At 40.4% G+C, this 16,020-nt stretch overlaps 1 protein-coding gene across 1 annotated transcript in view; it reads right to left on the bottom strand.

The window, feature by feature from the left end:
• The window catches only part of LOC110497788 (gamma-aminobutyric acid receptor subunit alpha-2), a 40,275-nt gene extending 34,530 nt beyond the window's left edge, over window positions 1-5,745 (bottom strand). The window contains exons 1-3 of the mRNA XM_021574152.2: window positions 5,230-5,745; window positions 4,762-4,847; window positions 3,941-4,062 (exon numbers count right to left, since the gene is read on the bottom strand). Coding sequence (XP_021429827.1) covers window positions 3,941-4,062; window positions 4,762-4,832 — 193 coding nt within the window. The 5' untranslated portion in view covers window positions 4,833-4,847; window positions 5,230-5,745. The remainder of the gene's footprint in view (window positions 1-3,940; window positions 4,063-4,761; window positions 4,848-5,229) is intronic.
• Window positions 5,746-16,020: the final 10,275 nt, after the last annotated feature.

Here is a 16,020-nt window from a genome sequence, read left to right as displayed (position 1 = left end):
CATGCAAACAGTAAAATTAGATGTAACCTGAACCTGGTTCAGTCTGCTTTCCACCAGACACTGGGAGATGAATGCATCTTTCAGGAGGACACTAACTTAAAACACACGGCCATATCTACACTGGAGCTGCTAACCAAGAAGATAGTCAATGTTCCTTGTTACAGTTTTGACTTAAATCTGCTTGAAAATCTATGGCATGACTTTAAAGTGGTTGTCTAGCAATGATCAACAACCAATTTGACAGAGCTTGAAGAAATTAGAAAATAATATTGTACAATCCAGGTATGCAAAGCTCTTGGAGACTTACCCAGAAAGACTCACAGCTGTAATCACTGCCAAAGGTGATTCTAACATGTATTGAGTCGGGGTGTGAATACTTATGTAAATGAGATATTTCTGTATTTCATTTTCAACACATTTGCAAACATTTTGAGAAATATGTTTTCACTTTTATTAAATACACCATGAACATGGATTATCCTAATACCTGTATGATAACTGGGTGCAGAAACAATGGAGCCCTGGGTAATCTCAAACAAGGTTTACATTGACTTTCACAAATTGTGCAACAACAGTTTTGGTAATTGTTTTGAAAATCATGATCACTTGTTTCAAATTCTTTGTCATCTCAACGCGTCAGAATTCATGTCTGCTATGAGGTTTGCTGAGCTTCTTACATTTTTTTTTGAGGTCAGGAGTGAAAAACAAACAAACAATCTACTTATTTTGAATTGCACTGAATTGTCTACAACTGTAAGCCTTGATTTAAGCCAAACCTGGGAGCTATTGTGCAATTCTAAAATCTCTCAGAGAAAAAATCCCATTTCCCATAAATAAAACAGCCATTTCCCAGTACACATCTGGTGCATCTATCTTCTTTGGTCTCATGGGAAACCAAATTAACATTACTGCCTGACTGTAGAGGGCTTCTGTCATGAAATAATATCTACAACTACAGTAGATAAACATCAACATATATCATAGCACCTTGTAGGCTATTCTAGGATCCATGAAAAGTTAAAACCTCAGTAAGTCCTCAATAAATGAGTCAAGAAAGCATATTCAATCACACAAATGGGATCAGTGACTGTACTGGGATCAGTGTACTGTATAACCATGATCAGTCATCTTTTATGGACCAGGCATTATAAATCACACCACTCACACCTAAAATGGGCTGCTCTTGGATCAGTAAGAAGCCAGAAGCAAAGTACATCCTTGCCAGCAATTCACAATTGGAGCTATAGTACCATTGTAAGGGAAATTACCTCGAAACAAGGCCAGTTGTAAACTGCACATGACTAAAGGGCTGTCCCAAATGTGAATTTGTATCCTTCTGGATGTGAATTTTCAGCAAAGCCTTGTGACACAGTTATCAGGATAATCACATTGGCACAGTAGGCATTTGGTTTTTCGTTATCTTACCTTTTCTAACAAAATGCCCTAGTTGTGACTAAGACTAATCTTTGTACACTACATCCAGTGTCTATGCCGCTCATTAGAACTGGGACAATGGGAGCCTCTCTTGGGAGCCATTGAGGTATTGGGAGCTGTTTTGCATTGTGAGTCATAGGACACTATGAATTAGAGAGTCCACAATCATAATGAAATTGTTGCAATCCCTATTACTAGCCTGTTCAACCTCTCTTTCGTGTCGTCTGAGATTCCCAAAGATTGGAAAGCAGCTGCGGTCATCCCCCTCTTCAAAGGGGGGGAACACTCTTGACCCAAACTGCTACAGACCTATATCTATCCTACCCTGCCTTTCTAAGGTCTTTGAAAGCCAAGTCAACAAACAGATTACCGACCATTTCGAATCCGAGCTGGTCAAGGGTGCACCTCAACCACGCTCAAGGTCCTAAACGACATCTTAACCACCATCGATAAGAAACAATACTGTGCAGCCGTATTCATAGACCTGGCCAAGGCTTTCGACTCTGTCAATCACCACATCCTCATCGGTAGACTCGATAGCCTTGGTTTCTCAAATGATTGCCTCGCCTGGTTCACCAACTACTTATCTGATAGAGTTCAGTGTGTCAAATTGGAGGGCCTGTTGTCCGGGCCTCCGGCAATCTCTATGGGGGTGCCACAGGGTTCAATTCTCAGGCCGACTCTCTTCTCTGTATACATCAATGATGTTGCTCTTGCTGCTGGTGAGTCTCTGATCCACCTCTACGCAGACGACACCATTCTGTATACTTCTGGCCCTTCTTTGGACACTGTGTTAACAACCCTCCAGACGAGCTTCAATGCCATACAACTCTCATTCTGTGGCCTCCAACTGCTCTTAAATACAAGTAAAACCAAATGCATGCTCTTCAACAGATCGCTGCCTGCACATGCCCGCTCGTCCAGCATCACTACTCTAGACGGTTCTGACTTAGAATATGTGGACAACTACAAATACCTAGGTGTCTGGTTAGACTGTAAACTCTCCTTCCAGACTCACATCAAACATCTCCAATCCAAAGTTAAATCTAGAATTGGCTTCCTATTCCTATTTCGAAACAAAGCATCGTTCACTCATGCTGCCAAACATACTCTTGTAACACTGACCATCCTACCGATCCTCGACTTTGTGGATGTCATTTAGCCTCCAATACCCTACTCAATAAATTGGATGCAGTCTATCACAGTGCCATCTGTTTTGTCACCAAAGCCCCATATACTACCCACCACTGCGACCTGTACGCTCTCGTTGGCTGGCCCTTGCTTCATACTCGTCGCCAAACCCACTGGCTCCAGGTCATCTACAAGACCCTGCTAGGTAAAGTCCCCCCTTATCACAGCTCGCTGGTCACCATAGCAGCACGCACCTGTAGCACGCGCTCCAGCAGGTATATTTCTCTGGTCACCCCCAAAACCAATTCTCCCTTTAGCCGCCTCTCCTTCCAGTTCTCTGCTGCCAATGACTGGAACGAACTACAAAAATCCCTGAAACTGGAAACACTTATCTCCCTCACTAGCTTTAAGCACCAGCTGTCAGAGCAGCTCACAGATTACTGCACCTGTACATAGCCCATCTATAATTTAGCCCAAGCAACTACCTCTTCCCCTACTGTATTTATTTATTTATTTTGCTCCTTTGCACCCCATTACTTCTATTTCTACTTCGCACATTCTTCCACTGCAAATCTACCATTCCAGTGTTTTACTTGCTATATTGTATTTAATTCGCCACCATGGCCTTTTTTTTTGCCTTTACCGCCCTTATCTCACCTCATTTGCTCACATCGTATATACAATTATTTTTCTACTGTATTATTGGCTGTATGTTTGTTTTACTCCATGTGTAACTCTGTGTTGTTGTATGTGTCGAACTGCTTTGCTTTATCTTGGCCAGGTCGCAATTGTAAATGAGAACTTGTTCTCAACTTTCCTACCTGGTTAAATAATGGTGAAATAAAATAAAATAAATAATAAAATACACAGCTCAATCATCATGGTGAGCCAGACACACCAAAACAAATAGCGACATTTGAGTATCAACGGTTTAAATGGATGCACGCAAACAAAACTTCAAATTGACTGGGTCAGCCCTAAATAAAACAGCCTAGAATAGCTCTCACAGTATCTCTTCTGTTACAGCAGATAATACTTTCTGTGTTGTTGTCTTGGTGATAAGGGGGATGCAAATGCAAGCTCAGTAACTCATTCTGACACCAGACAAGTTATTTGGGAATTTAAACAAGCTTCTATCTGGGGAAATGCAAGAGATTGACACAAGAACATGTTAAATCTCAAAGATATTTAAAACTTTGAATAAAATATATGTCCTGGAGTCCTACTGGGTGTATAGGCTTTTGCTCCAGCTCTACTCTAACACACCTGATTATATTAATCAAGGTCCTGCTGAGCAGCTGATCAACATTTAAAACCAATTTAACTTTCATTTTATTTAATTTGATATGAAAAGTATGCAATGTTAACTGCTCACCGCCAAGTCCAGGTCGTAATCGGTTGTCATAGCCATCCAGAAGGCTGTCCAAGATCCGGGTGAACAGAGTGATATTGTTTTTGAAGGCTTCTGAAGCATATGCCGATGATTCCACTCTTGATCTATGTAGGTAACATTAAGTAGCAGAAACATCAATGATTAGGAGAGATGTGAGGGGAAAATTGACATATGTGGGAAAAACATTGTTTTTGTGTGTTTTCCTAAGGAACATAAAAACCTAATTCAACCTCTCTCTGCCAACTTCCTCTCTTGAAATTGGACAGAGCACTACGGGAAAAACAATTGTTCTGTAGCCAACTATTAAGGACCACAAAAGTGAATTAATGTGGCTCAGTTGGCTTCTTGCAAAGACAACCAGCCTCTCTCTCTCTCATTTGTTCATTATAGAACAGACAGTTCCACCTCACCAAAGAAATGCCTAAACATTTCCGAAGATAAATGAAGGAAGGCACCAAGAAATCGAGCATCAATCGATTACATTACTAAGTTTTCTTTCTTCAGATTCATACAAATGTTCTAACTTCCTGGAGCTGTGCGCAATCTCCACCTATAGTCTCCTTTTCAGGTCACCGCGCAATTGGTGTCTCCGCTCTCCACACAAATTGTGCCACCATGTTATCACGATAAAAAAAATGTTTTAAAGTAATTTCGCGTGACTGCTTTATTCCAATCTGAGAACCATTTAGAGTGGCCAAAATTGAGAAGATTTAGAACGTGCAGATGCAGTGCACGCAAACACCGCTTACTGTTTTTTCTATTGGTTGTTTCTTTTTTTATAAAGAAAATACAACGAAACTTACCTTGACTGCCACAGTACCATCATCGAGAAGAACACCGCTAGATAATGTGATAAATCCAACCGCTTGCTCATTGCTGAAATCCAAACCTACAGAATGGGAGGATGCCTAATTAAAGGCAATATTCAGAGCCCGAAATTGCATTCATGAAGACATTCGATTAAAATGCTAAGCAATACCATTCATTCTGAATTATTGTCTTATGTTAATTAACAAATTAATGCAAACTAATTCTATAAACCTTTTTCTCTATCCAAAATCAAATAGTCATGCGCTGTATAGTCTATAAAGTCCATGCAAAGACATCAAATGTGATGGCAACATGCAAACACAAATAAATTCGACCACTCCATAACAAACATGATACATGATTTTTTTTTTTTACGTATTGAAGTTATTGAAAACTCCATTATTTTTTGCTGGAATGGAGAGCAAGAAGATGTTTTGAAAACGTTTTGGAAATCATCAAACCTTCAAGGCAACTGTCACTTAGACGCAGAAAAACAATGAGGCGATTGACAGCTAGGCAACCTGACTAGCGCAAGGTATCCCCCCTTTGATTTTCTTTCTGAGAACTCAGCTGTAAAGTTGCGCCCAAGAGCACTGTGCATTATCTAAATTACACCACGGAGATTTGGCAATGTACTCGGAGTGCGCGTAAAAATGTTGATTGTATTCCAAACCCTGAAAAATCCAAAATACCGAATGTAGCTCTGTCCATCTGTATCCAAGTGCCGTGGTTCACAATTATATTCGATATTGGCTCCCGCCTTTCACCTGTAACGGAAGCACCCGCGCGCCCAATTCCGCGTGGCTCGAGCCACGGAGAAAAGTGAGGAAAACGAGCGAGGCAGAAATACTAGGTCCTAGAGATAGCCTCCACCATTTGACCACCAGAATAAATCCCAGATGTGATTTCCAGGGACAAATTTATGTTTGAGGGTTCTGGAAAAGCTCTTTCTCTGCAACACAAAGCACACCACCACCATGTAAAAACTAGAACTGGTCTCAAGTAAAGGAGTTGGATAGATGCTAAGATGTTATTTGAGGCACTTTGGATGCGCTCAAGAGGCTGCGTGACTTCGCCTATCCTAATTAACTCAGAAATGAACATGGTCTCAGGGCAATTGGTATTATTCTGTGACAATCCATTTAGTATGATGCTGTATATTAGGTTACATTATGAATGGAATAGCAGTTGTACAATATCACATGCATTCTAGGACATATACTATATTAGACTGTATCTTACCCGGTTATAAAACAGCATACAAATTGGATGATATAACCTTATTACATTTTAGTCATTTAGCAGACTAAAGTAGTGAGAGCAAACATTTTCATGTTTGTCCGTACTAGTCCCCCATGGGAATCAAACCCACAGCCCTGGCATAATAAGTGCCTTGCTCTACCAACTGAACCACACATGAGCCCGGAAAATAATATTGGCATTAATAAAATAATATTGGCATTAAAAAATTGGCATTTTTGTATATAATGCCAAAATTTGTTAACAACCCAATAAAAATATTTTTGGCTTGAGAGGAGGTATCCCCCTCCTTGAGAGGATCTGCAGGGAAGAATAGGAGAAACTCCCCAAATACCGGTGTGCCAAGCTTGTACCGCCAAACCCAAGAAGACTCAAGGCTGTAATCACTGCCAAAGGTGCTTCAACAAAGTACTGATTAAAGGGTCTGAATACACTTTATGTTTATAAATTAGCAAAAATGATTAAAACCAGTTTTAGCTGTGTCATTGTGGGGTATTGTGTGTAGATTGAAGAGGATAAACAATTTAATCAACTGTTGTAAGGTAACAAAATGTGGAAAAAGTCAAAGGGTCTGAATACTTTCCAAATGCACTGTGTGTAGTATAACCTGCAGCGAATTATGGCCTTGTCTTTTAGATTTGCCACACATTGTTAGATTGAAGTTTATTTTCATGACATCTGTAAACACCATAGCCACCATGCAATAATGACAAGATGTGTGCTCTCAGGGTGGGGTCGGGAAGTGTTTTTATTAGGGGTTCAAGCTGTGTTAAACCCTATTGAATTTCCATACTGTTTTATGTCCACTAATATTATTCCAGTTCTTCTGCCGTTTTGGTAAAAAAGGCAAATTCCTGTGAGATAAGACCTAGGAGGGTACAACCTTGCATGGTGGTCAAGGGTCATGGGCCACACCCTCTCATGCAATACCATGCCAATTGGCCACATGTTGGCGCTATATGAAGTGATTGAAAATGCAACTTTTAAAATCTCATGCCCCTCACCTCTCTTGTCTAGACAGACGGGTTGCCAATGTTCCAGCTTACATGTCTGTACGGATACAACGTCAGTTTGGCGTAGAGGAACTACGTCACTTCCTACATCACTGTTGATGTTGTTGTTCAAATCCCCAGACACAAAATAGTACTTGGCAAGATCAAGATTTTTTATGAGTGAATTTCGCAAGTTTGCAATAACTACTTTCACAAAAAACATTGCAACATTTTTGCCTGCCTACTTTGGTTTTCAATCGCAACATTTTGGCAAGTCTACCATGTGATTTGTTGGGAGAGTTGGCCCTTCCCGGGCGACCCTCCCCGGAAGACGACACTCCCCAGAACATACAGTACCAGTCAAAAGTTTAGACACACCTACTCATTCAAGGGTTTTTCTTTATTTTACATTTTAGAATAATAGTGAAGACATAAAAACTATGATAAACACAAATGGAATCATGTAGTAAACAAAAAAGTGCAAAAATCAACATATTTTTATATTAGAGATACTTCAAAGTAGCCACCCTTTGCCTTGATGACAGCTTTGAACACTCTTGGCATTCTCTCAACCAGCTTCATCTGGAATGCTTTTCCAACAGTCCTGAAGGTGTTTCCCCATATGTTGACCACTTGTTGGCTGCTTTTCCTTCACTCTGCAGTCCAACTCATCCCAAACCATCTCAATTGGGTTGAGGTCGGGGGATTTGTGGAGGCCAGGTCACCTGATGCAGCACTCCATCACTCTCCTTCTTGGTCAAATAGCCCTTACACAGCCTGGAGGTGTGTTGGGTAATTGTCCTGTTGAAAAACAAATTATAGTCCCACTAAGCTCAAACCAGATGGGATGGCGTATCGCTGCAGAATGCTGTGGTAGCCACGCTGTCACGATCGTCGTAATGATGAGACCAAGGCGCAGCGTGAATAGAGTAGCACACATTTTAAATGAACTGAAACTCACCAAAACAAAACCAACTGAACGAACGAACAAACGAACGAACGAACGAACGAACGAACGAACGAACCGTGACGCTACTAGTGTGCACACAGGCACCAAACTGTAGACAAGATCCCACACCAGAAAGTGGGAAAAAGGCCTGCCTAAATATGATCCCCAATCAGAGACAACGATAAACAGCTGTCTTTGATTGGGAACCATATCAGGCCAACATAGATATACAAAAACCACTAGATCTACAAAAACCCTAGACATACAAAAACCCTAGACATACAAAAACCCTAGACATACAAAAAACCCTAGGGTACCCACCCTAGTCACACCCTGACCTAACCAAAATATATAGAAAACAGATATCTAAGGTCAGGGCTTGACACACGCTGGTTAAGTGTGCCTTGAATTTGAAATAAATCACTGACAGTGTCATCAGCAAATTAATCCCCACACCATCTCGCTTCCTCCTCCATGCTTCACGGTGGGAACTACACATACGGAGATCATCCATTCACATACTGTACTCTGCATCTCACAAAGACACATCGGTCTTAACCAGAAATATCAAATTTGGATTCATCAGACCAAAGGACAGATTTCCACCGGCTTCATGTCCATTGCTCGTGTTTCTTGGTCCAAGCAAGTCGCTTCTTCTTATTGGTGTCCTTTAGTAGTGGTTTCTTTGCAGCAATTCGGCAGGGTCGGATTCACACAGTCTCCTCTGAACAGTTGATGTTGAGATGTGTCTCTTTCTTGAACTCTGTGAAACATTTATTTGGGCTGCAATTTCTGAGGCTGGTAACTCTACTGAACATATCCTCTGCGGGAGAGGTAACTCTGGGTCTTCCTTTCCTGTGGCAGTTCTTATGAGAGCCAGTTTCATCATAGTGCTTGATGGTTTTTGCAACTGTCTGTGAAGAAAATGTAAAAGTTCTTGAAATTTTCCGGATTGACTGACCTTCATGTCTTAAAGTAATGATGGACTGTCATTTCTCTTTGCTTATTTGAGCTGTTCTTGCCATAATATGGAATTGGTATTTTACCAAATAGAGCTAGCTATCTTCTGTATACCACCCCTACCTTGTCACAACACAACTAATTGGCTCAGACGCATTAAGAAGGAAAGAAATTCCGCAAATTAACTTTTAACAAGGCACACCTATTAATTGAAATGCATTCCAATATACTTTTTCCAACCTACACTGTGAATGTTGAAATTATGCATTCAATATAGTAAAGAAAAATACAATAATTTGTGTTTAAGCACACTATGTTTGTCTATTGTTGTGATTTAGATAAAGATCTGATCAAATTTGATGACCAATTTACGCAGATATTCAGGAAATTCCAAAGGATTCAAATACTTTTTCTTGCCACTGTAATTGATTATACAACAATTTTGCGACCAAAATAATGTGATGTATATGGGGGGTACAACCATCCCAGCTCTGCAGATTTTGCTACGAAGAGACAGAATTATTAGATCACTTGTTTTGGTGCTGCCCAATGTAGGAATGGCTGAAAAATCACAACGTTTACCTAAAACTCATTCTGAAAATAGCACTGTTGGGCATCTTGAAAATCCATAGTCAATCGATGTATAATATAATAATACTCTTAGTAAAAATGTTAATCTTTAATTTACAATCTGTACAAAATATTAGAATAGAAAGGTTCAGGACTTTTGTGAAACATTACAACACAGTTGAAAAAGAATGGCAAGTAGAAATCAAAACTGGATGGTTTTCAGAGATACAGTACATGGGAGGGGTTGAAGGTAGCTGAAGTGTGGGACTAAAAAAGATAACCAATGTCAAATGTATTGTGTCCCTAAAATGTATATAGTATAAGCTGGAAGTAGAAGTCAAAGTATTGTTGTCCACTAGTTTACTCCAATTAGGGGAGTGGTGGTAAGGTTAGGGAAAATAATAAAGAAGGAAAACATATTTAAATAATAAAAATAACGGAGATTAGAAATTATGCAAAACATTACATTGATAGACCCCACAATCTATCTGCGATATTAAAGCTGATCTACCCCCCAAAATTAAACATTCAGAAGGCCGCAGGGCCAGACGGATTACCAGGACGTGTACTCGGAGCATGCGCTGACCAGCTGACAAGTGTCTAAACTGACATTTTCTACCTCTCCCTGACCCAGTCTGTAATACCGAGACCACTGTGCCCACTGTGCCCACTGTGCCCAAGAAAGCCAAGTTAACCTGTCTAAATGTCTATCGACTCGTAGCACTCACATCTGTAGCCATGAAGTGCTTTGAAAGGCTGGTCAAGGCTCACATCAACACCATCATCACAGACACCCTGGACCCACTCCAATTCACATACTGCCCCAACAGATCCGCAGTTGATGCAATCTCTACTGCACTCCACTTTGTCCTTTCCCACCTGGAGAAGAGGAACACCTACATGTATGTGATAATTCTGTTCACTGACTACAGCTCAGTGTTCTATGCAATAGTGCCCTCCAAGCTCATCACTAAGCCAAGGACCCTGGGACTTCCCACAGGAAGCGGTACCGATACACCAAGTCTGGAATCAACAGGACCCTGAACAGCTTCTACCCAAGAGCAATAAGAATGCTAAATAGTTAGTCCAGGTAACCATCTGCATTGGCCCTTTCACACTAACTTTTTTTGTCTCATCATATACTCTGCTGCGTATTATGTCACTTTATTCCTAGTTATATGTACATTTCTACCTCAATTATCTCATACCCCTGCACATTCACTCAGTACTGGTACCCTGTGTAAATAGCCAAGTTATTGTTACTCATTGTGTATTTTCCTTTTCTATTATCTCCTTTCTCTCTGCATTGCTGGGAAGGGCCCATAAGTAAGCATTTTATTGCAGGTTTTGTTAGTCTACAGTACACAGCACGTGACAAATACAAATGAATTTAAATGTTTAGCATATGCTCTCATCCAGAGCAATTTACTGAAGCAGTTAGCATTAAGAGCCTTGCTCAAGGCCACATTGATAGATTTGTTTCACCTAGTTGGCTCAGGGATTTGACCCAGCAACCTTCCAGTTGCTAGTCCATCGCTCTTAACCACTAGGTTACATGCTGCTCTATGGCAGGTAGCTTGTCATCCTTTACATGAACTTCCTGAACTTATCCCAATAGGCTTTAGCTAAGTGGGTTAACACAGTCTTGAAACATGCAGGAGACCTGGTTTGAACCCAGTCAGTCACAATAGCAAAATGAAATGGAGAGTGGAAAGGCTATCCTTAGAAGGGCTATGACAGGGCTATTTAACTGTATTCTTACGGGGGCCAAATTGCATTTTTTTGTGACATTCCCTTCTAACGCGGACTGTGATCATCAACCATAACCCTTACTCTAACCTTAGCCATAACCCTTACCTAACTCTAACCATACCTTAACCATTTTAAATGTCAACTTCAATGAGATAGCGACATCCCAATGAGCCCGGATAGCACGGACCCATCTGTTTACCACAGCGAGTGTTCGATTCTATCTGTTTTCTTCTACCTTTCCTGGCTGGCAAAGTACCATTGTGTTGTTTCTGGTTTTGATCTGAACATAGAGAACTGAATTTGAAAACTGAATCTGAATGCAACTGAGAAGTTGAATATATGTAACTTTGATCAACTTTAAATGATTGTTTATAAACTTGACACACAGACAATGAATACAATATGTACCATATTGATATTGAATATATAAATGTTGATTTTGAATACTCAATTACTTTGAAATTGAATTGTAAAACGGAATTCAATATTGCGTTTTAAGTCATGAAATACATGTTCAATTTATGACTTCAATGATTAAATGTGTGCGTTACAAATTTAAAAGCATTACATTCAAATTCAATATTGTAATACAAATTCTAAATTATGGAATTCGAATACAATTTCTGTTAGTACTGAAATGGCTCCATTGAATAACATGCCACAAAAATAAAGAGTTTGGGTTATAAAAATTCCCTGCAATGATGTTAGGGTGTTTGATTGAGAATAGGCCAACTCCTTTTCTCAGAGATGAAGGGTTTGGGGACATGCTGCTCTGTTCATAGTGTCTTTTGGCCAGCTTCGCCCTGCCCAGAGAGAAGGGGCAACTAACGCACATGGACCATGGGATGAGATAGGGGCCTGGGAAGAATACCAATCAGTAGTTTAGCAGGAGAATGAGTGACTGAAAGTGCAGTGTGTTCCCTCTGAGGTATGATTCAAACATTTTTTTTTTAGAAAAGGGTAATTTAGGGGATTGCCAGCCACCAGCTGAGAATCTACTTTGTGAATGTGGGGTCACATTAACCTATCACAACAAACTGCACAGAGGTTGGGTCCCATGGGTTTACAAAAACAAGAATTCAATAGTGAGGGACGAAATGTAATAATAACACTATCTTCCACAGCCTTGTTTTTTAACAAGAATTGTTAGTGGCCCACCAACCAGAGAAGAGCGTGTTGTAGTCAAGTCTTTAGTAGCCAGGGAATCTATGAGCAGGGCTCTAAATAAATAAAAAACATTAGTAAAAATGATGCTCCCAACCTTAAAAAGTTAGGAGGACCAAACAGTAATTAACACCATAAAAAGAGATTGATCTAGATATAGCCTAACCTAGGATACCTTTGAAACACTCCCGGTCGAGTAGCTATGAATCATATGAATCAATGGTAACCTAGAATGACTCCATTTAGAAAGAGCTCAAACTTTCCGTCTCTGAATGCTATTGCAGTCCATGGCAGAGCTGAAATAACCTCACAACAGACGCTGTAGAGTTACAGCAGCTTGACCTCTTTTGTCACTGTAAGCGAATGCTCAAATTACTGTAGCATAACCCAGCTGTGGTTGTGACACTGTTGCAGAAGTGTGATTACAATTCAATACAAGTACGCTCAATAGGCACTAAAAATGTTGCTATAGATTACATCTTTACTGTGTTACCCCCTGAAGAATTATTTGAAAGGGACATTTCCCCAATTTGTATCTGTTCCGTATATGACTTGAGTCATTAAGGCAGCAAGATAAAATTCCCAGTCTGACCCTATGAGCAAAAGGCTCTTTACCCTCAGGAGAAATGTGTATACTGCACTGAACACGTCATAACTAATTTGGCTGCTGAGTTGAGCTGCAGGAAAGGCAGCTTGGGATATGTTGGGTCTGGTGACGGAAGCGTCTACAATGTCTGCGGTCTATGAAATAATGACATCACTGTATAAACTTTGTCTAACAGCATCTGACATGCATATAAATATGACAGGATTCAGTATCTAGTTTTTTCAGGACCTTGAATTTTAATATGTGAGGTTTGTGATACTATTATGAGGGCTTCAGGACCTTATGATTGTTAATGACCTAATCTATTTCTAACATTAAGATATTTATATAAAATAATAATAAAAAAAGGAATACACTACATGATCAAAAGTATGTGGACACCTGCGAACATCTCATTCCAAAATCATAAGCATTAATATGGAGTTGGTCCACCCTTTGCTGCTATAACAGTCTCCACTCTTCTGGGAAGGCTTTCCACTAGATGTTGGAACATTGCTGCACAGACTTTCTTCCATTCAGCCACAAGCATTAGTGAGGTTGGACACTGATGCTGGGCGTTTAGGCCTGGCTCGCAGTCAGCGTTCCAATTCATCCCAAAGGTGTTCGATGGGGTTGAGGTCAGGGCTCTGTGTAGGCCAGCCAAGTTCTTCCACACCGATCTCGACAAACCATTTCTGTATGGACCTCACTTTGTGCATGGGTACATTGTCATGAGGAAACAGAAAAGGGCCTTCCCCAAACTGTTGCCACAAAGGTGGAAGCACAGAATCGTCTAGAATGTAATTGTAAATTTCCCTTCACTGGAACTAAGGGGTTCTAGCCCGAACCAGGAAAAACAGCCCCAGACCATTAATCCTCCACCAAACGTTACAGTTGGCACTATGCATTGGGACAGGTAGCGTTCTGCCAAACCCAGATTCGACCATCGGACTGCCAGATGGTGAAACGTGATTCATCACTCCAGAGAACGCGTCTCCACTGCTCCAGAGTCCAATGGCAGTGAGCTTTAAACCCCTCCAGCCGACACTTGGCGTTGCGCATGGCAATCTTAGGCTTGTGTGCGGCTGCTCGGCCATGGAAAACCATTTAATGAAGTTCCAGACGAACAGTTATTGTGCTGATGTTGCTTCAGAGGCAGTTTGGAACTCAGTAGTGAGTGTTGCAACCAAGGACAGAAGATTTTTGAGCGTTACTTGCTTCAGCACTCGTCGGTCCCATTCTGTTAGCTTGTGTGGCCTATCACTTTGTGGCTGAGCCGTTGTAGCTCCTACTGTAGATGTTTCCTATGTCTATGTTGAAAGTCACATAGCTTTTCAGTAAGGCCATTCTACTGCCAATGTTGGTCTATCGAGATTGCATGGCTGTATACTCAATTTTATACACATGTAAATGTAAATCCGGCACACTCAAATTAGTATGATATGTTATGTTTAGTATGGTTGCATAAGGCAAAGATAAAAGTATGGTGGTTGGTGAGGGTTGATTGGTAAGCATATAACACCAATGTCTAGCAACTCAAAGGTTGTGAGTTCTAGTCTCATCAAAGACAACTTTTCAACTACTTGCTACTTTTCAAGTACTTAGCATGTTAGCTTACCCTTCCACTAACCCTAACCTGAACCTTAAGCCACAGGTCTATGATTTCTTAATCTGGCCCTGATAGTATGGCCATGATTCATATAAGCTTGTAGCGGTATTTATTAGAGAGGGGTAAAGAAAGATTTTGTTTGGGCGCCAGGCAGGTATTAACCTTGCCGAAAGGAAAAGAGTAGAATAGAGAGAGTACCACTACCAGACCCACACACATCAGCAGAAGAGACTGCCTAGAGTGTAGCCTGTTTACCAGATAGCCAGTGGAGAGAAAAGAGAATACACACCATATAAAACCCACATCACAGCACAGGGGTAACCCCAAAAAGAATACCTCATACAATAATACTAATACTAATAATGGCAGAGCCATTTAACAGCAACTTCATACAAGAACGAATCCAGTCATCAACAGAGGATTTGCAATAATCTGTATTATCTTCCAGTGGATGAGTGCAGAGGGTATGAATGGGGGTTGTCCATAGACACAACAAAGGCCTTACAAATGTCTACAATCTGATTAGTCAACACAGAAATTGTCATGATCTTGAAACATACCGCATTGTGAAAAATCTGCTTTCACTTGTGACGCATGTAACATGAGTTAAAGAAGGCTAAAGTGGCAAAATGTTGAAATTCACATATTTGGTCATTAAGTATTCATTAGGTATTGTGTATAGGATTAATTTATCTCTGATGGCTTGCCTTCTGTCTCACCTAAACCAATAGTCATTACTCAAGAGGCCATACATATTTAGCATCGTGTGGAAACTGTACCACAGCACAATTAATATGCAAATTTCATGCCAGACAAATATAATAGTTTCCTGTCAGAAAATGAAAATGTTTATTCCAGCTTTCTTCAAGCCTGGTTCTGTGGACCCATAGGGTGTGGGGCTCTTGTTGTCTAATTTCCAAAAGTGTATTACTTTATTTAGTTTTTGTTCATACGAAGTGTGAAAGTATAAATATTACAGAAGTAACTCCCCACACAGAAGTAACTGCGTGCAGACCCTAGTGAGTCCCAGTGAGACACACTGCAATGAAGCTGATTCCTCATGTGTTCAGATAGATAGATAGTTCAGATCCCTTATTCCCTTTTCAAATAACCGCTCCGCCTGAACCTACTCTCAATGCCCTGTTGGGAAAAGGCCGTGGGCAGACATTTGGGAATAACTGGATTATGTTCCTCATGTGTATATCACTCATTTCTGTATTACAAAAGAGCTTAGCACTTTCATGGGACTTGGTGCTTTGCTTAATTATTGTTGGACTGTTTTCACACACTGTACCAAAAAGCTAGTGTTCAGAATTTTGCTGCTTAATTGTTTTCCTATTAGTCCAATCATTTCATAAGGGGAAATATGCTGTTTTATTTGGCCTAGTTAGTATATGACATTTGTTGACA

Source organism: Oncorhynchus mykiss, chromosome 19 (genome assembly GCF_013265735.2).
Source record: "Oncorhynchus mykiss isolate Arlee chromosome 19, USDA_OmykA_1.1, whole genome shotgun sequence".
Classification (NCBI taxonomy): Eukaryota; Metazoa; Chordata; class Actinopteri; order Salmoniformes; family Salmonidae; genus Oncorhynchus; species Oncorhynchus mykiss.
Note: the sequence above shows the minus strand (reverse complement) of the source record. Positions and strands in the feature narration are given on the sequence as shown.